Here is a 21,950-nt window from a genome sequence, read left to right as displayed (position 1 = left end):
ATAGATGGATGGATGGGAGTGGCCGCTGAGCACTGTTGTGGGGGTGGGTGGCCGTTCTCTCAGGGACGTCCCTGTGCTGGCTGTCTGGTGGTGGCTGGGCGTGCGGCGAGCCATCAATGCAGCGGGGGATCAATGACACAGTGAGAGGCCGGCGAGGACCCGGTTCACGGCTGGCAAATGACTGCAGCGATTCGGGGCTTGGGGGGGTGGGGGAGGGGAGCGAGTCAGGGAGAGGGAGAGATCAGTCAATGAAATAAAAATGCATGGAGAGTCGAGGCTGAGGGGAAAATAAATACAAAAAATCAGCATGCTGGTGTGAGAGAAGCTGTCAGTCCATCAAAAACCATCCGCTCCCTGACAGTCCACTGATGGGATATCTCTGGACAGATTTACCGTCCTCGCAGGACTTCTAGTCCACAGCAAAACTGTATGTCACGCCCTGGCGACTGACAGTCAAGTCACTTCACTGTCCAGAAAGTCACAGTGGAAAATGACAACGTAAAAAGAAAGCACTTTCTTCCCTAAAATTGCCTGAGCGTGAAGGACAATATTGATGTAGCTTTTACACCTCTTTGCTGCAAGCTAAAATTTTTCCACTGATCAAAGCAGTCAGCAACATGGCGAGCTTTGGTTCCATATAGAAATGTAAGATTCAAGTGGTGAGTGAGACGGCCAAGGTATTATTACAGCACTTAGGGATTGCAGCTGTAAATGTAACTAAAAATGTAGAAATATTTGAGCATTTTACCATAGCACCTCCTGTCAACTCGGTGCTTCTGAAATCTGCTCCACAAAAAGCTCTAAAAAGCAAGCTGCTGAAACATTTTTCACATATTTGGCCACTTCATGAATAAGAGGAACCGCAATTGCAACACAGTGTTGCAACATACTATTCAGGTCTCAAAAAACATTCTCTGAAAATCAAACAAAAATCTTCATAGCCCCAGAAGGAAGTATCATATCTATAATACGTTCACATTTTAGACATTTAGCTGACACTTATACTCAGGGAAAATTCAAATGAGTAGGATGAGCTGGAATTTCTAGTTCACCAAAATTACAAGGAACCAATAATGAAAGCATAGTAGAGCCAAAGCGCCCTGACATTAGATGTAATAACAAATATTCCTGTGTAACTAGAATGTATGATAGAAAAGTGTTAGGTAAAGAAAGGGGTTTTCCTTTAGACAAGACTGCACATTATTTTCAGTGCAAGCAAAGGAGCAACACGGGACAAGAAGATGTGATTCAACGGGACGCAAGTGTTAGAGAGAACTGAAAACTCCAGATAACAACACCTAGTGAACCCCGGCCCAGATATCACAAGTGATTTAGACAAGTCAATTCCAACCAAGCTTTGCTGAACGGCTGGACTGAACATAGTAAACGTGAATTATTACAGGCCATTACGAGTTTGGGTTATGCTATGTGGAAAGTGTTAAAGGCCAACAGGCCGGCACACTAAAGCTCAAACTCGGTGTAAAACACCTTGTAGATTTGCAGGTTTGCGGAGACGTTAACGCTCTCTGGCATTTCCTCCGAGAGCCAGTCAGTCGACTGACAGGCCCTAAAGAAGACATTCCCTGCTAGCAGTGCCGTGCCGAGGCCTGCCCCCCCCCCTCCTCCACAATGCCGTGACACAGGATTAGCTTTCATTAGAGAAGGCGCTGTAATCAGCTTTGGAGCATAGCAGAGACGGAACAATGGAAGAGGCTGAAAGGATCTGGAAGACAGGGTGCTAAGGGTGCATGCTTGGCTGTATGCAAGCTATTCCCACAAATGGAACCTGTGGCACGTTACAGCAAGACTTTCATAGCTGCTGCATAAATGCTACATGCCTATTGTCGCAATTTGCTGTTTTACTTATCACAATCACCAGCCTCGGTGGGTTCAAGAATTTCACCTGCCATAAAAAAAAAAAAAATACAGTTTATAAAATGATCAAAAAGCAGAAAGGGATCTTATTATATTGCTCCTCTGCAAATATCACCAGTATCTACCATCAGTAGTGTTCACAGCTCCAAAAATATAACTCACACATACAGTCAACAGTTTGGACACATCTCATGTTTTTCATCATCTTAAAGCCATTTTGATCTAAAGACTTATGCTTAAACGCTTGAATTTTTTTATAATATAAATAGTGAAGTTGATGCCTATGTATGAATTTCTTTCCAAAGCTAATCTAAGATAGTTTTGATTTGTTTAACACTTGTTTTGGTCACTGCATAATTCCATTTGTGTTATTTCATAGTTTTGATGTCTTTACTATTATTCTAAAATGTGGAAAATAGTAAAATAAAGAAAAATATGGTGTGTCCAAAGTGTACTTTAAGGTAAATCAGGCTTCCCACACGGTCTATCTGGTCATGTGTCTGGTCTGTCGTCTTGGTGACAGTGAGGACATCTTTCTGCAGGAGTTCCAGGCTACGTTTCTCTTCAGGCGGCGAACATGAAGGTCAGACAGCAGGGGAAGGACCGGTGGGCGTGTTTGGATTCCACTCTCGACACAAACCTGGCCCCCGCGCGTGCACAGAACCACCTTTGTGCGAGTCCTCCACCGCTCTCCATCATGCTGTCAACTGGCGCTTGTATTGGGAAGGGCTGACGACACAGGTCTATCGAGAACATATGTCCCCACTAACCCTGGAGAGGTCCGCCAGTGCCCAGGCAGCCACTTTACAAAGCGGCCTTGTTGGCGGCTTGTTCTGAGTGCGAGCGGTGACATGCAGAGGGGCGGCTGGACAGGATACAGATATGGTGTCTGCAGTTCAGCTGGGGTAGCGCTAGTGTTGTCACCATACCAGAATTTTGACTTTAATACCGATACTAGGGCTGGGACGATATGCTTATCTCCTGATTCGATACTATCACGATACTTGGGTGCCGATTCGATATGTATTGCGATTCTTAAGTATTGCGATTCTACAAGTATTGCGATTCGATATTACAATTTATTGCGATTTTCGTTTGCTTTTTTAACACTAGACCATGGGAAAAAGTTGAATCATACACTTCTAGAGACTGTATATGGGACAATATCGCTGTAGGATGCCTTTTGGTGTCCTGTACATAAATAATTCATTTGCCATGTTAACTTAACATAAAAATTACTATGAAAGGGTTTGTTATATTGGGCTAAGTCTTTATATTCATAAAAAAGCATTACTTGGCTCTTTAGATACATTTTCTAGATTTTTTTTCAGTTTTGTATAAGAGGATGCATGCTATTTTGCTGTCCCATGCACTGCTCATTCAATTTCAATGTGAGTAAAATATAGTCAAATCATAAAATTTATGTGACTAAATGACATGTGATGTGCATTGTTTTTGGAAATATGACTCATGATATATCATATTTCCAAAAACAATGCACATCACATGTCAGTCAGTCTTTCTGAGATTTATTTCAGCAGCATCACTGCTATACTGCATATAAAAGTGGTACATAAAATGTACAATAGAATGAATAAAAAATATATATACTTTTTGAAGTAAACTGCTACATTTAGCTGTTCCTGCTCATCAAGCTAGTGCTCAAAAGACTTCCGGTGCGCCGTGCGATAGCCGCACTGACGAGGACACATGAAGGATCCTTCATGCGTTTTTTGACCAATTGGAACGTCCTTCATGATGGCGGCTCATTTTTGGATGCCGAGTCAGCGAGGAGACGAGGCTGCGAGGACGCATTTTGGCCAAATGGAATGCACCTGAGAGCTCCGTGTCAACTCAGCAAACTTGTGTGGATTTACTTTGTATTACTGGTTCTTTTTGCACATACGGTACTTTCACTCATTCAGTATGATCGGCAAACACTTTTGGAGTTACGATTGTCAGCCAGTTCGGACTTAAAGCCGACTTTTGACATCGCGGACCACGTACTCCCCTGGGTCTTTTGTTTACCTGCGCGCCGACGGAGGAAAACAAAGAGAGGGAAGCGCGCCGGGGCTCTGTGCAGAACCCAACAGAGAAACAACAAACCCCCTCTGCCCAGCATTCTGCTAGCTAACGTTCAGTCCTTGGACAACAAAGAGACGAGCTGCACGCACGGATTAAACACCAACGGGACATTAGGAGCTGCTGCTGCGCGGAGGGTTTCTCCGTCTATCGGCAAGACAGAACGAAGGCCTCGGGCAAGTTGAGGGGAGGGGGTGTGTGCTTTATGGTTAACTCTTCGTGGGCCACGGATGTCTATGTCTTAAATACGCACTGCTCCCCGGTTGACCATCAAAGTCTAGACCAACTACCTCAACACAAATAGGCTACATTTCGCCATCTGCTGGATAAAAGCAGTAACTTCTTTCCACCTCGTCTAATAAGCATAGACTAAAATGAAGCAATTGAATTTGAATTATATCGATTCAGGAATAAAAAAATCGATTTAAAAATCGTAATAAAAAAAATTGCGATACTTAAGTGAATCGATTTTTTTCCCCACCCCTAACCGATACTAATATTCAGTTCTGTCAACCAGTTTACGTGGACTGGGTTTGAGTTCAAGACTTGGTGGACTTTTTGTCCCTGTTGAATATTTTCAACTGTTTGACTCTGACTGCAGTCCACAGTCAAGAGCCAGATTGCGGCTCCGTCTTTTCCAAAACTTTTTCTTCTTTTGAACTATTCCAATCCACACGTATACAGCCTCCCGAGGTAATGTTGAAATGGAATTTCAGCTTGCCGAACACATTTGGTGAAAGCATCGAATGTTCATGGAATTCAATAGTGTACTCAATCATCCACAATGGCGCTGAAGTGGTGTTGAAATTTCAGTTACCGTGACAACACTAGGTTGCATACATAAGCATTAGCAGTTTCCCACAATGGGACGGGTGCTTCAGCTGTTTTTCAAATCTTAATTGAGCTGTAAATTCTAACTTGAATAAGTTGAAGTTACTTAATCAGAAGTAGCCCATGGAAGATACGATATATAGTTTTTCCCTGATAAAAACCTTGCTCCTCAACACCCACAACATTTTCAAAAATCGGGTGCCTGGATGGCCAATCAGACTTATATATATGATTGGGGATTTTCTACACCTGCAAGAGGTCAAATGCCACCTCATGCTGTGCTACCAGATGTTAAATACTAGATAAGTAAGCTAGACGGTCAAAAATGACTTGACCCATGAACACCATCTAATACACTACAATGTTATCTAACATAATACAACATGTTATGTTAATCAATAGAGAAATGTCGATATGTTCCAACAACTCCAACTGGCTTCAGTGTTTTCTGTACTCATTCACAGCTTGCCTCTGAGATAATATGCCTCAACAGGCGTGATCGCACCTCCCAAGGAGGGCTCGTTGGCAGCCGAGATGTTGGCATTTCTAGAATGCAATTACTAGACGCATACAGAGGGGATGAGGCCAGTCTATATTTGCACCCACACTTAGCAAACAGAGCATACCAGCCATGAGGCTGACCCAAATAAAACAGTGCCTGAACTGTAGATAACATTCCTCATCATTAATTAACACCCCCTCTCCCACGCCCGCCCACCCACCCACCCACCCCAACTAGAAAGGTTACCTGCAGGACTTGAGAGAGAATGCTCCTCTGCCGCTATCACAAGCAAGGGTGTGTGGGTTGGAGCCAACAATTCATCCTATACAAGAATAGCCCCATCACTTATCATGTGGGAAATGACATTCACGCATGGCAGTGTCAAGGGGATAAGGGAGGGTCAGAAATGGCAAGCAAAATTTAATTGTTGTATAAAACAATTACAGTTAAAATGCCCCAATAATAACAGGATTCAAGTACACAACAACATAATTAATATTGTAACTAGCAACTTTTCCACATGAAGTGTTTGCATCCGAGAGAGCCATGGTTCAGTTTTGCAGTTTTGGCAGACTGACTGTGGTTTTTTCGGGGGACAGGTGGTGAGGCAATGGGACGGCGCAGCCAGCCACCTCCTCCCTCCTCCTGCCAAGACAACAAGGCCCCTAAGAGTCCCCTTCCTTTGCCATCCCTTCCTTTTCCCCTTGCCCACGCCCACCCCTCAAGCCTCTCTCTGTATCTAGGCCATGACTGCGCGGGTGTGGTGGGTTCTCCTGCCAGCAGGGACACCTGACTGCCAAAAAAGTAAAGAAAAAATGGCAGAGTGTGGGGCTGGGATGGGAGGGAGGGAGGGCAACAAAGGAAATACTTCTCTACAGACCAAAGGAATTCTGACTCAGCGAGGAATGTAACACTACCCCCCACCACACACACACACACACACACCTTGTCCCGCCACTCCCAGCCCCCTGAAGGAGCCCTATATATCAGGAGAAGCTGTGACAGAGCCCCTGAAGTAGCTGCTATTATGCAACCCTTCTGGGCTAAAAGTGACTGTAACGTAAATCATCCTTCTTTGCCACCAGCCTGACCTCCATATTGCAGAGATAGCACTTTCAAAATTCACCAGCAGAGTATTATGCTGAAGGTACCATCTGTGCAGGCTTTACGAGCAGCCGAGAGATTAAAGGCAGTTAAAGCATCGCATTCGAAAGCGATCTCCACAGTCCCTGTCCAATCAAAGATGGGTAGTGTAAGTGAGGGGGAGGGGCTGTTAAAGACACTAGGTGCTGCTGGGTAGTGCGGTTCAAGCAGCGGTGGGCTGCCCAGGTCGTGCCCTTAATCCCTCCGGGCAAAACAGGCCCGTTGCCAGGGTCGTGTGTCCTTGACGGTCAGGTCAGTGAGAAAGTTCGGGACTCGGCGAGGGACACTTGACAGCTTGACTGCCTGAAGGGAGTCTCTGCTCCCGGACTCTCTTCTGCTGCGGTCGGAAGCCTCTTGCATTTTCCTTAGCTGTACACAAATCTTTTCATATTTTCAGTCCAGACTAGCTCAGCTGTTTTTATTCTTTATTTTTTTGTACCCGTCAAAGCCATCCCCACTCAGTCAACCCCAACTTCCCCTTAAATATTTTGTTATGTTCCCCTTCAAAGCTATCCTAGCTTAAGTTACACTACAATAACTGCAAGGCTCACAAATAAAGGGGTGGGCCATGCAGGACAGAGTGCATTAAAGCATTAACACTGCATACACAGCAACAAAATGCTGCATCTAAAGAAAAAGGTTATTGAATATAGGCTACATCTCTTTGACAGTCACCAAAAAATTATCATAACTGTTGGTGTATATTTTCTCTACTGGATGCAGAGATACACAAAAACAAAAATGTTTTCATATTATGGCAGCAGTTATAAAGAGTATTAAGGTTTGTTAGTCCCCAAAAACACTCTTGATTAAAAGCAAATCCACCTATGAAGACATCCCATGCAGTTTGGCAGCCCCATGCTGTGGGACTGCATAGCTATGTACTGTATACACCATCTGTTCGGCAGAAGAGAAGCCCCTGCCCTCTTAACTCCTGTCTACAAAACAGACTGTCCTGTAAGAAGGGAGCTTACAGCTACTGTCAACCAGTGTTATTGTCATGCAGTAGACTGTCTCATATTGAAAATGATCATAAATTTGGGCTGGGGGGTTGGAGGAGAGGGAAGTTGAAATCATTTCACACTTCCAATCGCTGTCCCGCTGCGGAGCTACACGTACATGCTCAAAAGCACTTGGAGATATACTATCCGCCAGCCGACTGGCTGATTTGTACCTCGATTTGGCCGTCCCCAAGGCCTGCCACATTCCTCCAGGGGGATCGGATTACGTTCTATACAGGGAGACAGGCCTGAAGCATTATGGGTGTTTTGGTGTTACAACATGGGTCTGACACAGTTGAGCTGCAGAGTGAACAAGCGACAAAAGGGAATGAACAGAAATGCTGGATGAATGGCAGATGGTGGCCTAGAGGAAGCATTGTAGTCATGGTTGAAAGTAGGGACAGCAGAACCACAGCTAAAACTGAACAGAGGGAAAGACATGAAATATGTTGTTGGGGGCTGCTTGAGTGAGAGAGACAGAAAAAGTTGAGCCTGTGAAAAAGAAAATACTAGCTCTCATATAGATATGTCTTGCATTTACAGGGCAGGAAAAGAGGAAGCACCGGCTATGAAACAACTGTCAGGCTTTGGCAGCAAAGCTGTCAAAGAACATGTACTCTCTTTAGTATGCTCGAGACTCTGCTGTGCCCGGACACGGACACACTCCGGCTTGTGTTCGCGGCGGTAACTGTGTGGCAGCAAGCTACTGTGCCACTCAGTCACCCTTTCCAGTTTCTGCGGGGGCCGGGCCACTCGAAAAGGCTGCACGATATAGCAAAGCCATGCGCGGGCTGCCAAAGAACATGACAAACGGCAAGCATGTGTGTGTAGGACTAGGGTGTGACAGCGGCATTAATTAGCAACAATAGACCACATCTTCGGCTCGAGAGTTCACACAGAGTGGAGATTATGTTGTTGAAACATCATGTCTCCCACGGTTTCACGGTTCAGACTTCAGCAAGTTTAACACAACAAAAAAACTGATGTCAATGAGACAGATGGGAAGCCCAGACTACTTCCTTGATGCTGAAGTCTACATTCTTTAGGATCATCAACACACAACAAATGTGAACACACACACACACACACACACACACACACACACACACACACACACACGCATGGGTATGAACATGCACACACTCACACAGCAATGATAGCAGACAATGAAGCAAAGCCTACTGGGATACAGGATCTCACTGCACACAATCGATACAGAGCAAAACCCCACCATTCATATGAGGCGGTCTTTAGTGGCAGGGGAAGCAACAGGCCCACTTGACAGCAAAAAGATAAAGTCAGGAGTTTACGAGCCCCCCCCCCCCCCCTCCTTCTAACGGTCCAATAGGCAGCGGGACGACATTAAAGCTAGAATGATTGGTCATTGTAACATATGGCTCCCCGGTGGTGTTTGGACAGGCACAAAATCAATGGGAGCCAATGGGACACACTAACCTCTCCACAATCTGGCCGAAGGAGGAACAGCGTGAGCTCGGGGCTGATGACATATCAGTTTGCACTATGATCGCACTCGCCTTGGCCTGGCAACTGCGGAGGCCAATTCCCAGTCAACAAAGGTGTCGGCTTTACTTCCAGGGGTTGTGACTGTCTGTACCGCCTCATGTTGCTAGCGAGCTTATTACAGCGCCGTCTATCATGGTTGTGATTATGAGCTCTAGTGTAGATCTACTCCGACTTTATGCGAGCTGAATTGACCTTGTACTTATTAGTGGAAGGAATATTCTCAGAGATAAATAATTGCTAAGAGCCATTTGCCAGGAATGAAATTTTACCTGGTGGTCCTTCAGACTTATTCAATAGACCAAAGAGCTCAGGCAGGGAAACAGAGAGATAAACGCCCCCACCCCACCCCCAGCTAAACACACACACACACACACACACACACCTCAGTCACGACTCTGGCTCTGGTCAGCCTCAGCAGTCTGTCTTTTGAGTGAGTGGGCCAGGCAGCACCCCCACACCCCCCTCGCCCTCCACCTCCACGTGGGCGGGAGTGACTGAGTGGCCTGCCACCGTCAGCTCTGGGGCAAGCTTAACCCCTCCTCGCCCGGGTGTCTCGCAAAGCGTCTTCAGAGATCCATGAGCATTTACATCCGTGGGCCGAAGAATGTAGACTAAAAGCTTGATGGTTCATTTGTGATAAACTCAGTCACAGAAATAAATAAATTATAATAATCAAATAAGCTTGATAAGAATCGAGTGCAGCATAACAGCTTTCGGGAATCAAGCCCTGACTTCCAAGATTCAGAAAAAAAAAAAAAAAAACAATAGTGGATGAGGAGACTGTTGGCCCACAGCAGGAAATATTGTCATGTCTCATCTCACAAAACAAGATTCTGTCAGGAGGATTACACGTGTTGAGAATCGGTGAAAGAAGGATTTTTTTTTCTACAGTAGACAAAGCTAAGCAGACACCAAATTCACCCCTGCATGGGATAAGAGGGTTAATTTTCAGCCAGGCGGTCTATAATTAACGCGTGTGAATGTGTGTAAATAAACCTGGGGGCCTCGACCCACCTCCAGCTGTATTTGTATAGCTGGAGTTGCTCTCTTGTCCACACATTGGGTATTTAGCTAGCTAGCTAACGACACCTGAAAGAAAAAAAAAAGCCTCCCCGGGGTCGTCATTTCACGCAGCAGGATGAACAGTGAACCAACATAGAAAAAAACAACCTGCCATAATGTGCTCACTTACCCATCTCTAACGAGAGCCTTCCTCAATTAAGGCAATAACTGCTCATTTGCTTAATGGACCTAAGAAATAAAATAAAATAATGTTAAAAGGCTCCATCCAGAACCTGAGAACAGCCCAAGTGAAATGAATGGCTGTATTCTTTTCTAAACATAAATCCCCTAACAAATAATAAGTCACGTGTATTCTTAAGTGATCTAACTCAGCCAGACAAAAATGTGAGGAATAAAACAGGCGCAGTCATTCCTGTTCTTGTGTCCATTGCTCCTAATGAAGTATAACCATTACAACTGATTAAAAGTATTGATTCCTCTGTTAATTAAAAGGAACTGTGTGAAAGATCAAGATTTCGATATCGTCTGATAAAATCTGTCCAGTAAGGGATTTCCAGAGGCAAAGCCTAAATGAGGTAGTAGCAAATAAAAAAGTGGGTTTGCGCTCCACTGCATTCCTGCATGGTGTGGTAAACAACTGGCACGCTGACACACACGACACTCAATCTGAGCCCCAACTTCTGGGGTCTCCCGTTTTATAGTGAAAAGCTACGAGTGCTGGAAACGCACTGTAAAATGTCAAACTGCATTCTGACGCCTGGAAGCCCGTCACTGGCCAGGAACCACTGGGCAACTTGGCTGAACGTGCCGTGCTGATGCCATGTTGGCCGGCGCTCTTCCCACTGCCCACGCCTCACTGACTGGCCAAACCAAACCCCCTCCAACACCTTCACTGGAACGCAGCGCTACACCTTCAGGCCAACTGTGAATTCTGGGAGAAATCCTGTGGTCGCTCTGGCAGGTGACACGCTTTATCAAACGCCCTGCGAAAATCAAATGACTGGACGACGTCGGATGTGATGTGAAAATTAGGCCTCGCTGGCTGCCGCCGCCGGCGCCAGGATTCGCTGCGACGGGCGCGACGGTTTAGAAACAAATTTGCTCAGTCTGTAAACCGGGATGATTCCGGTTGGAGCTTCACTGCCCCTGTTAGGGCGCGCCGACATAAAACGGCTCCGTCAGCTCGTCATAACAAACTCGCCCATAGCCAGGGTTTGGCAACGTGGTAAAATCTTTCTGTCGAGTCATAATTTTGGATAAAGTGTGCCTATTGCATAATGCCTGCGTTTCTTTATGTCTCCTGACACACATGCCCGCGCACTGGAAATGAAAAAATCTGCATATTCATCAGCCCCTCATAGGAACAGGTCGCATTTACATCAGCTTCAGTGCGTGTGTGTGGGTGACAACGAGTACCAATGTTTATATTATACCAGAGAAGAGGCAATTAAGACTACCTGGGAAGCAGTTAGAATGAGATATTGTGCCCCTTTCCTATCTCATTCCTCCCATCTGTATTCCCCAGATGTGCCGACACAAGAGTTAGAACATCCCTCCCCCTGTGGTGACAAACTTTCCTTTTGCCTACTAATCTACCGTTTACAGGCAGCCCACAGATGGCTTTACACATTTCACCCACATTTAAATACAAACGACCGCCTGGCACAACACAGCGGTGTGTGTGTGTGTGTTTGTGTGCGTCTGTCACACAGCAGCATGCAGGGGCTTGTCCCATCCACCAGAACGGAGCTGCAACCCGGGACAAGCCTACCGTCTAGCACAGAGGTATGTTTTCGCCACACGTAAACACCTCCTTTTTTTTTTTCAAAACAGAAGGTATGGCAGGCAAACTCTGAGGCCAAAATACAGCGTGTTCACATAGAGGCTTGTCCTAGATAAAAACCTAGCTGCGGGAATCTTCCATTCCGAAGCACAAAGCATTATTCAGCTGTCTTGTGCTGCTAAAAGTGTTTCTCATTTAACTTGTGATTTGAGGTGCACGCACGTGTGTGTGTGTGCGTGCACGTGCATACATGTGGGCTGAGGTCAATTAACGTTCAATCAACTCAAAATCTAAACAAGACTGCAATTCATTCACTAACGACAGAGCATTTACTCTCAATTTTTGATAGACACGATTTGGCAACATTCACGTACTGGATGTTTTTTAATATTTGAATTCTGAAGAAAATCCACTTCCTCCATTAACTAGAAGTGAACTGACCCCTGCTCTAGTGCGATGTGCGTGCTTGTCTGCATGTGTGTAGATTTGCATTCTCAACTACCCCCCCCCCCCCCCAATCCCATCACTTCCCTGCCTGTCCAAGCCCTTTCTGCCCTCCGAGTGGGAATTAAGGTGAGAAAGCAGCTTTACTCCCCACATCAGAGGCGTACTCTACAGGCCCAGTTGCTCCCAGTTCACTGGGTTAGCCTCTCCTCCCCCACACCGACTGTACTGTGAGCCCAACATGTAGTTACATCTGTAGTAGACACTCTATTGATTGATCTGTGACTCTGCCACGGCCAGCTCTAGAGAGGGATCTAATGACACGCAACTCCTGTCTCTGTTCCAAATTGCTTTTGTTAGCCACCGTGGCTCACAAAAGGCCCATGTGGCGGTGTCTGCCAGCCGTGAAATGGTAGACGCTGAGGGTTTGTTTAAAGGGAGGCAGATTTTTACTAAACACAATACAATAACACTATGATCTATGGCTCATGGCTGTCGTTGTGGGTGAGGGTCACACAGGCAATCTAGTAGGGAATTTTTGTGTTTGGCCTTCTGCTACAATATGGTGTTTTGATGCTTCAAGAGGCGAATTTAGCATTGAGGTGCAAAAGCACTTTATGAAGAGCAACAACAATAGAAAGCCATGATAAAACTCGGTCCCTCAGCGTTACGAGCTACAAAGTCACTGCTGACAAAGTTGCACTGGTTCGAAATGCATCGACAACGTGAGTTCAAAGGCTAGTGCGCAAATCCCTAAATTGTACTCACAGGCTTAGCAACAATCTAAAAACGCCAAGGTAGGTAAACAGTTTTTCTCCCCCTATTGCTTTATCGAGACCCAACATCCATTTGTTCACACGAATTAGCAAGAGCAGCAGCTAATGCATGGAGTCAGATTACAACGTCTGAGTAGAGCTGCCTTTATCCCCCTATATGGAGCTTAATCTGTCCAAATCCACCGCTTTGCTGTGCCCTAAATCCACAACAGAGCCTAATTCCTCTTTAATCTAATGAGCGGTAAAGGTGCACTTACTCAGGTTCAGAACACCACAGACTGTGTATCTGAGCATCCCATCACAACAGAGGCAGCTCAGGACCCCCCCCCCCCCCCCCCCCCCCCCCCGCTACGACATGATGCAATACAATGTTAACCACACATGGAGAACCGCCCACAGAATCCCTTAAGTCGCAGCAGACTAGGCAAGCAGATACATGAAACAAGTTTTGACTGCTTGTTTGGTTATCTACTTGTCACTCTTTTTTTTTTTTTTTTGCTGTAGAGCGACATTTCCAGGTCGAGCCACGTGAGTCGACTGCTGTCAAAAGATGCTGAGAAAGAGGCGGCCGGCCCCCTAGCCACAAGCACCCAGACTTCTCCAGATGCCGAGGAGACGTGACAGCAAAAGACTCGGGCCGTGCAGGGAGGGGGGCGCCCCGGCGGATTTATGAGACATTTTAATTCGTTATTCGAGAGACGGGCAGTCGAGAAACGCCGAGCATCTGCAATGAATTGATCAAATTATCAAGCAATTCTTACGCAAAAGAAAATCAATTCTACCCGTCTAGGAAAAAAATCTTGAATGAAAATAGTTTCAGTTAGTTAGTTAGTACATTTAGAAACATCAGACTGATTCCACCTCTATTTGTTCAGTATCCTTGTGTCTCCCCAGTAAATGTTTACACTTTTCTCTGCCTTCTCTTTCATAAGGATTGGAAAGACACACAAAAAATATTCAACATATGGCAGCGGATTCCCCCCCCCCCCTGCAAATAGGAATCCAACTACTTATATATACACATTTCTCCTGCTTCGATCTAGGTAGCAGCATGTTTTGGTCAACAAAATCAGTTCAATCCCAGCAAACACTGTGGTACATTAGCAAACCTATGAGGAATGGTTCATTTTCTGCAAGTAATAACACCTTGGTCAAATACACCTAAGGGCAATGGCTGTGTCCTCACATGAGTGAATAGCGCATTGATTCGCTCATTTACTGTGGCTTGGAATAACTCAAGGGTTTGAACCGTGAGACTCCCGCTTCCACAAACACAAGTTTCCCCCCATGACAATTTCCTGATATTTGTCTGACAATTGCCCTATTTGCACAGGAAAAGTATTATGCGGGGAGCTCATCTAATTCATGAATTACCCCCCCCAACCTCAAGCGCATTTGCACTGCATAATGAAATTCGTTGAGATCACCAGTGCCCTAGATACAATTGTATAAAAGGTCAAGATTTTACGATTTGTCACAACGCATTCAAAACCTTCCTCTACAGATTCCACTACTGCCTCCATTTTTAATGATAGGAGGATAGAAATCGCACATGTAGAAGAAGAAGCAATCACGTGCCAAGAACAAATTTGCGAGTTTGATTTGCACAGGATTACTATCAGGGGACCTCTATCTTCACCAAAATACGGTAGGCAATTTACACTGGAATTTTTATTTAACAGATGACAGACATGGCGGGCTGACATGGGATTAAAATCACTGACAAATGCCGCAATTAGTCACTTCAGGCCCCCATAGTAATATTAGCCCCTTGCGAATATCGCTAATAACAATGTTTATATGCATGCTGATAAGGAAATATTACCCAGAATAAGGCAACATGAGGAAAAGATTCTAATAAATGGTGAGGTTATTATTATTATTATTATTATTGTTATTAACACAGTAGATAAGAAATATTCTCCACACAAGACAGTGTTTGTACTCCGAGATGTGAGGAGCATGTAGTGACAGCACACATGCAGATGCACACACGCCAGCCTGTTGAGCGTGAAGCGGAACCGCACGCAGGTGATCGCACGTAAAGCCAGGATGGAGTTATGTGGCATTACTTCATGTTCTGTTCTATAAATGACGAGGTTAACCAGCTGGGATCAGTGGCTGGCATTGTGCCGCCGCCGCTGTCGCCGCCGACACCCTCCACCCCCACCCCCAACCGCCACCCCCACCCTCTCACCCCTCCACCCCCGCACGTCTGAGCATGGGGGCCTCTCCTCAAAAGTCAAATGTCAGATGTTATCCATCCCCACTCATAGAAAAGGACCCGGCTCACCGTCGGGGGGCACGGAGGCTTTGCTTCTCAGCTAGTGACGGAAAAACACCATTACTGAACTCGTTTTGGCAACGGCTGTCATGACTATGCCATGACTATCACATTATTTATCTACTTATTTGTAGGGAAACACAAATAATCATGTATTGTGGATCGCGATTTTAGTTTCCACAATTAATCGTAGAATAACGGCATGTTGGCAATATTGAAACATTTCATTTTGAACGCCCGCTGTAGTTGAAAAGACGTTGATTTAAGATGCAAGAAGTGCAGTAAAATAATTTTGTTCCTGAAATTCTCAAAGCTAATTTAACAAATAATCGGGATCACAATATCTGACAAAATAGGCAAGGCAACATGTGAAAGCATTGCCTAAATTAAACAAATGACACCTGTATATAGCCATAATCATGCAGCCATAACCATGCCAGCCCTGATTTAACCACCATTTAACCAGGTAAGTCAATCAAAAATTAATTCTACAACGTGATGCTGCACTGACCAACAAATGAGCAGAAATTCTAGACACCGGCAACATAAAGCCCCTGACAGACATGTAAGTGACGGGGTTCATTCAATTTCATGGTTATGCAGGGAGAATGCTCACATTTCTCTGTTTATTTCCATCAGGGGTGAAGACAAGATGAAAATTATGCAAGTTCTCCTGTCTCAGCTGATTAAACTCTAGGAGTAATTATTATGCCGCAGTGCCTTTCAGGAGCATTATGATAATGCATTTGGAAAACAGGTGGATGCAAAGCACTTATGATAAGTTGGACTGACACTCGGTAGCAGGGCAAACTAGGCAGCTGAAAACAAATGACTTCACACATATCCCCTCCAGTTATTTTGGAGAGGTGCTTTGTACACAGCCAACGTCTCCATGTTGTCAAAATACTGACGCATAACCAAAAACAATGACTGTTTGAAACTGATGAATGAGTAATGAGTTAAATTACTTTTCTGATCTAAACAGCAGGTTAAAGAGCAGGGCCCTCTGACCTGGGCTTTGAGATTTCCTGACAGCCCAGCCAATGACCGATCAATACGTTTTTGTTAACCTGATTAAGGGCATAGTAGACCTTCACTAAACAGCCAAGCGAAGGATCGAAAACGCTGTATTGAGAGGCGCAACACAACGGCATGCACTGGATGCAATATAGCCATGTGACAAAGGGAAGAGTAGCTCAACATCCTCATAACATGACCGTCTACCAGTGATATTGTTAAATCTCTTCAAAACCTATACTTGTCATATCCATTTTTCATTACCCTTCAAGTTGCTGGAGACTGTGGGGGATGATCTCTTGAAATATTCATTACAAAAGCACCCAAGACATGCCGTGACTCTCTTAATACTCAGCCCCATTTCCAGAGCAAAATGTAGCCTCCACACAATTGGCTAGCTCCTGCACTCGCTGAGCAAGTGGGGAGGGGGGGATGGTTACAGTTGTCATTTGTTTAATTTAGGCAGTGCTTTCCCATTTCAAATGGTGCAGGCGATGCTTAAGAAACTAATGAAGTGGAACTATATTTGCGATAGAGCTTAGCAAGCCACAGCTCATGGCTGCCTTTCATGTAGCGTATAGTCAATCATTCCACTCATGGTCTTTTGAACACTGTGTCGTTGCCTCCCCTCTTTTCTCACCACATCTAAATGTTCAATGGTCACTGATGATCCGATCATTTCTACTGGTTGAACCCTGACAGCAACTACGCCTGAATAAAATTACTCAACAATTCCCCCCTGTGCCTGTGCAGCCTGTGATCCCTGCACATGCTTGTTGTGATACAGCCAGAGAAAATAATGTTTCCAACTAGTGTTGGATCAAAACCGCCCAGCACACTGGTATCCACAAATAAATACGTTTTATCATCCTCCATCTGAGTTAACGGGCTTTGCTTTTGTTTTCTACCACAAGAAATAGAACTGAGATTGACATAAAGGGATCACACTCTGGGAAAAAATAGAAGAGAAAAAAAAAACAGAGAAATAGGGTTTGATTCTGCAACTTCAGTGGAGTGTTGACTAAATAGCCTACAAGTGACAGCATCAAAGTGGCATGAAATCTAGGTACTGTAGGCTTCACTGTTCTTACTCCCTGTTCAAGGGCTAGGTCGATGTGATTATGATCTTTATTGCATTCTTATGGTACACTGCAAAGGTGGCATGACAGACCTGTAAACACACAGGAGACAGGAAGAAAGAGCCCATATGGCATGAATACTAAATGCACATAATGAATACTCCAAATGTGAAATGACTAAACATAGGCTACATCAAGTAGTATTATGCAATGATGAAAAAAGCCTCAGCCGAACTATGTTTGGTGATGCATGCAAAATGAGGAAAAAAACGCCCTTGGGTTGAATGCAATGGTTGTGCAATATCTCTGCATGCATAAACTGCTTTCTTGCTGTGCAATGTGTGTGTGTGTGTGTGTGTGTGTGTGACAATGAAATGGTCATGCATCTCACACACTGTTAGCTGTTCATTCGTTGCTAGTGAACACAGTGTATAGAGACAAGCGGCTATATCACGCCTCACAGGCTGAATGTGACACATTTCGAGCTAAATTATTGTTGTAGGCTACAACTGGAGTTACCCTCACTTCCTACTTTACTGCTGTCATAGCTCGGCTAACACCCTTCTTCCTCTGTAGCCAGCAAATAATTTCGACTAGATTTGCTGCTGCTGCTGCTGCTGCTGCTGCGACCATGAATTGTTCAAGTCTGCTCCTGTTGGTCAGAGACAGCTCTGTTTGTAGCGTCTGGCTTCACCAACGTAAGAACGGTGTGGTTAAACTGCATCGAAATTTCACTTACATTTCACCACCCTGTCCGTCGTAGATAACTTCGGGTCATCATTCGGCTTGTTTTCGGACATTTCCAGTGTGATATAATATTGAGATATAGCAGAAATGCGTCTGAAAACGATCCCGGCGTTGCTCTTGCCGAACAACTGTGAGTCTATCCGAGAGGAAGAGACCGCAGTGATCTCACTTGGTCCTATCAGTGGCCAAAAATACTTGCAACAGGGTTACAATTTCACTGCTGGTGCTGTAGGAGCAGCTCTGTCTGATTTACTGTTACTCTGTGTCAAGTTGTCTGAGCGCAGTGTGCAGCCTAACCTGCTTACCGACAGGACCCGCCCCCGACTCGCACCGGCTCTTCCCATTGGCGGAGAGCGGCAGGCTGCAGCTCTGCCTTTACATCTGCTTTTATGAAAGGACTGTTCCTGTGTCAATCTAGCCTGGTACGAATAAATTATGATCTCAGTTTCTAGCTGTGCATGCCCAATAGTCATTAAATAAATAAATAAATAAATAGATACATAAATAAATAAATAAATAAATAAGACATTCGTTTAAAATGTATTTGGACACTGGAAATACATTCTCCACTATATATTTAGACTACAAAACATTTTTGGGGGCAATTTTTATTATGTATTTATATCTCTAAACATATTCTGAAGTATATGTGAAATGTATTTTTCCCATATGGGTTGCAGTAGAAAAAAAAAAAGAAAAAAAGAATACAAATAAATAATAAACATTGCAGCCCCTGCTACTTCTGGATAAGAAGAAATAAAAAAAAAATACACCATAAAGTACATTAATGTCACAATGAACTCACTGTTAAGTACCACAGGCCCTCTAAGTCCTTATAGGGATAAAATAGGCATATTATTGTGATTTTTCATTAGAGAACCTGGAGAATAAGTCTTAATTCTACTTTTTGCAGGTGTCCTTTGACTCCATTCTATTGACTGGTCTATGTGCACAAACCTTTACATTTCTAACCCAAGAGAAGGCTAATGGGTAAAGGGTTGCAGAAGTAATGAGAATGTGATTTCCAAAGGCCTACACAAGCCAGTCTGAAGACTCCTCAGGGCCCCGGCAGGTGAACGACGACCAAGCCAACCACATCTGTTACAGAGTTTCTTTCAGACAGACATTAGCCTGCCTTGCCTGTTATTGAATATTCACTTTTAGACTCAGCCATCATTCCACATAGGCTACTATTTATTGGTAGTGTTTTTCAATATAGTACATTGGGCATAAATGATTAAATGATGAATTGAACTAAGCATTTGGGTTCTGTGTCTTAATGAATCTCCCCAATACAGAGAAAAAAGATCTTGTGTAAAGTTGTCTTCAAAAGGCCCCTTTCATTTTAGTTATTGGTTTCCATTTCAGTTAAGTTTGATTGAGGTTTCACACAGCATCTAGCCTACTAGTTTTATCTAAGTTTTATTTTTGTATTTGGGCTATAAGTTTAGTTCCTATAGGTTTGTAGGTTTGTTGAAGTCGAGGATTTCAATGGTCATGCCTGTATAGAGTGTTTTAGTAGTACCTGGTTTGCATTAGCTGGTTCCAATAGGTTTCAATGTGTTGAAAAAATATTGATAGTTAATCTGGGGCTCACGCCTAAACATGTGACTCTCTTTCCATTTCAGTCATAGCATGGCCAACAGACTGAAACTGAAAAGAAATCAGGTTCATTTTTATATGACATTATTTGATTTAATTTATTTTATTGCCATGCACAAAGTACCCAGCCCACATGGACTGACAGGACAGTATGCATTCAGTTGCATCGTCTACAACGTAAAGAGCAGCATATCCTTATGCAAACTCAAGTATCATAAAAACAAAGTGTTTTGCCTTTTTTTCCCAGGCCTTACAGATAAAGTTTGACAAATAGAATACCCCAACCAAAAGAAATGAACAGAGATAGAAGACATTTTACTAAAGAGCACACTTCTCATTTCATCATATAAGGGACAATAGAACACAAAGTGGATTTAATTTTCAGTTTGTCCCAAATCACACAACAGACAGTCTGTCCTCCTCTGGGGGGCTGTTTCTATGGCTAAAGGTGAAGTACCAGACCATATTCTTAATAACAGGTTTAGGTTTATACCATATATCTATTGATCATATTAATCTGTGCATAAGGAATAACTTATTTCTAATATCCTGTATGTCACATTGTAAGCTACAATAAATGAATAATCAGTCATATAAAAAATAAAGACATTATTTCACTAGCCCATGAGTTAGAATTTTCCCAAATAAATATTTTACTGGTCTAATCAAAGCATCTCACATTTGTGTCTGATATCAGTTGGTTCCCACAGATAGCTAGAATCGGAGGGAGCTTGTCCCAGAAAAACAGCGAATAGCCCTGTATTGAATTGTGTTACAATTTGTGTGTTCCTGAAATCCCCACACATGATCTAAAACAGGACATACACAGGACTTGTACAGTTGTGTATATACAAAATCCTCTGTTCTTACAGGCTTTCACTCTATTCAATACTGCTCCCACTGCTCTCCAGCTGAATCAGATAATACACCCACACCCTCTTTAAAGGTCAGGTGTTCATCCAAAATCAAGGCAAGGTACTTGTACTGCTCGGTATATGACTGTACACTGTAGAACCAAAGATAAAAGGAAAACGGCTTCACTCAACACATTCTTTGCTAAAATGAACAATTTGCATTTTATCCTGATTTACCACAAGTCTTCATTTCCAACACCATTCAGCAACAATATTTAGCATATTCTGCAGGTCTTCTGCATACAATATCAACCACTTTAAACCCCAGTTTAGAAGGTTGATATGAACGGTTGAACGGCTAAATCATTTGCATATGTGGGAGACAGCACGTCTCCATGTTTCACCCCCAAATGTCTGAACACACGCAACAGGTGTTTGGTATAGAGCCTTGATGGCAGCATAATGTTTCCAATTATATTATTTCAGATGGGTTTGGAGGCTTTTTCATGCCTAGTTTTAGTGTTAGTTTTAGTTAACCCTTGTTTGGGAATATACTACATTTCAGTACTTGGCTTTGATGTTCCTAGAGATCACAAGCTGAGAAACACTATATAGTTGAGTCAGGTTGGAAAAGGTGTGTTTGTGTGTGTGTGGGGGGGGCATCTTCCATCACAGACATTGAAAGATAAGAATTTAAAGTCATAATCATATCAAATCTGTTTGATTTAGATGCCAATTAAGGAGTAGAGGGATTGAAAAAGGAATGTGTGTGTGCCCATCTCATTTTTTTAATAAGCTTTTTTAATAAGCTTTTAATAAGCTAAAATGTATGGGGCTAAAAGCCATTCAAAACCTGTAACTGTAGATGAACAATTTGCATGTGCATCACAAGTTGCAAATGTAGCCTAAGCCTACTGTATAATACAATAGACAAAAAAAGGGGGGGGGTTTGCATGCACATAACCATTGGGACACATGCAGGTTTTTCAACAACTTCAAACTGTTTCTACTCCTGCATAGAACTCCTGCATTGCAGATATGTATTGAATTTGTCCACAGACAGTTTGTGACAGTTTAGCCAACCAGAAAGAATAGCATCCCCTGTCATGTTGCTGTTGCTTTCCTGCTCACGTTCTGATTGGCTGGTTCTCAGACAGTGTGCCTGTAAAAGGAATCAAACCAAATGAGTTCTTGGGTTTTCTTGTGGATATGTTGTATCCCATGATGTAGCATAAAGTTGGTCACATTTATTTTCCCTGAGTCAGTTTTCACCAAGGATGTAGTGAAGTAGTGACCTTCTTTTCTGAAAATATAAATGATTTTAAGCCCCCATAACAGGCTGGCATCTCTCTAACATAAATCAATAGTATACATCATAGTAAG

General features: G+C 43.7%; 1 protein-coding gene across 1 annotated transcript in view; it reads right to left on the bottom strand.

Moving 5' to 3' along the window:
• The window catches only part of LOC139932698 (protein phosphatase 3 catalytic subunit alpha), a 64,037-nt gene extending 45,714 nt beyond the window's left edge, over window positions 1–18,323 (bottom strand). Inside the window, exon 1 of the mRNA XM_071926542.2 lies at window positions 18,104–18,323. Coding sequence (XP_071782643.1) covers window positions 18,104–18,164 — 61 coding nt within the window. The 5' untranslated portion in view covers window positions 18,165–18,323. The remainder of the gene's footprint in view (window positions 1–18,103) is intronic.
• Between the last annotated feature and the right edge of the window lie 3,627 nt (window positions 18,324–21,950).

This window comes from Centroberyx gerrardi, chromosome 23 (assembly GCF_048128805.1).
Source record: "Centroberyx gerrardi isolate f3 chromosome 23, fCenGer3.hap1.cur.20231027, whole genome shotgun sequence".
NCBI lineage: Eukaryota > Metazoa > Chordata > Actinopteri > Beryciformes > Berycidae > Centroberyx > Centroberyx gerrardi.
The sequence above is the reverse complement of the archived record's forward strand: the minus strand, read 5'-3'. Positions and strand labels throughout refer to the sequence as shown.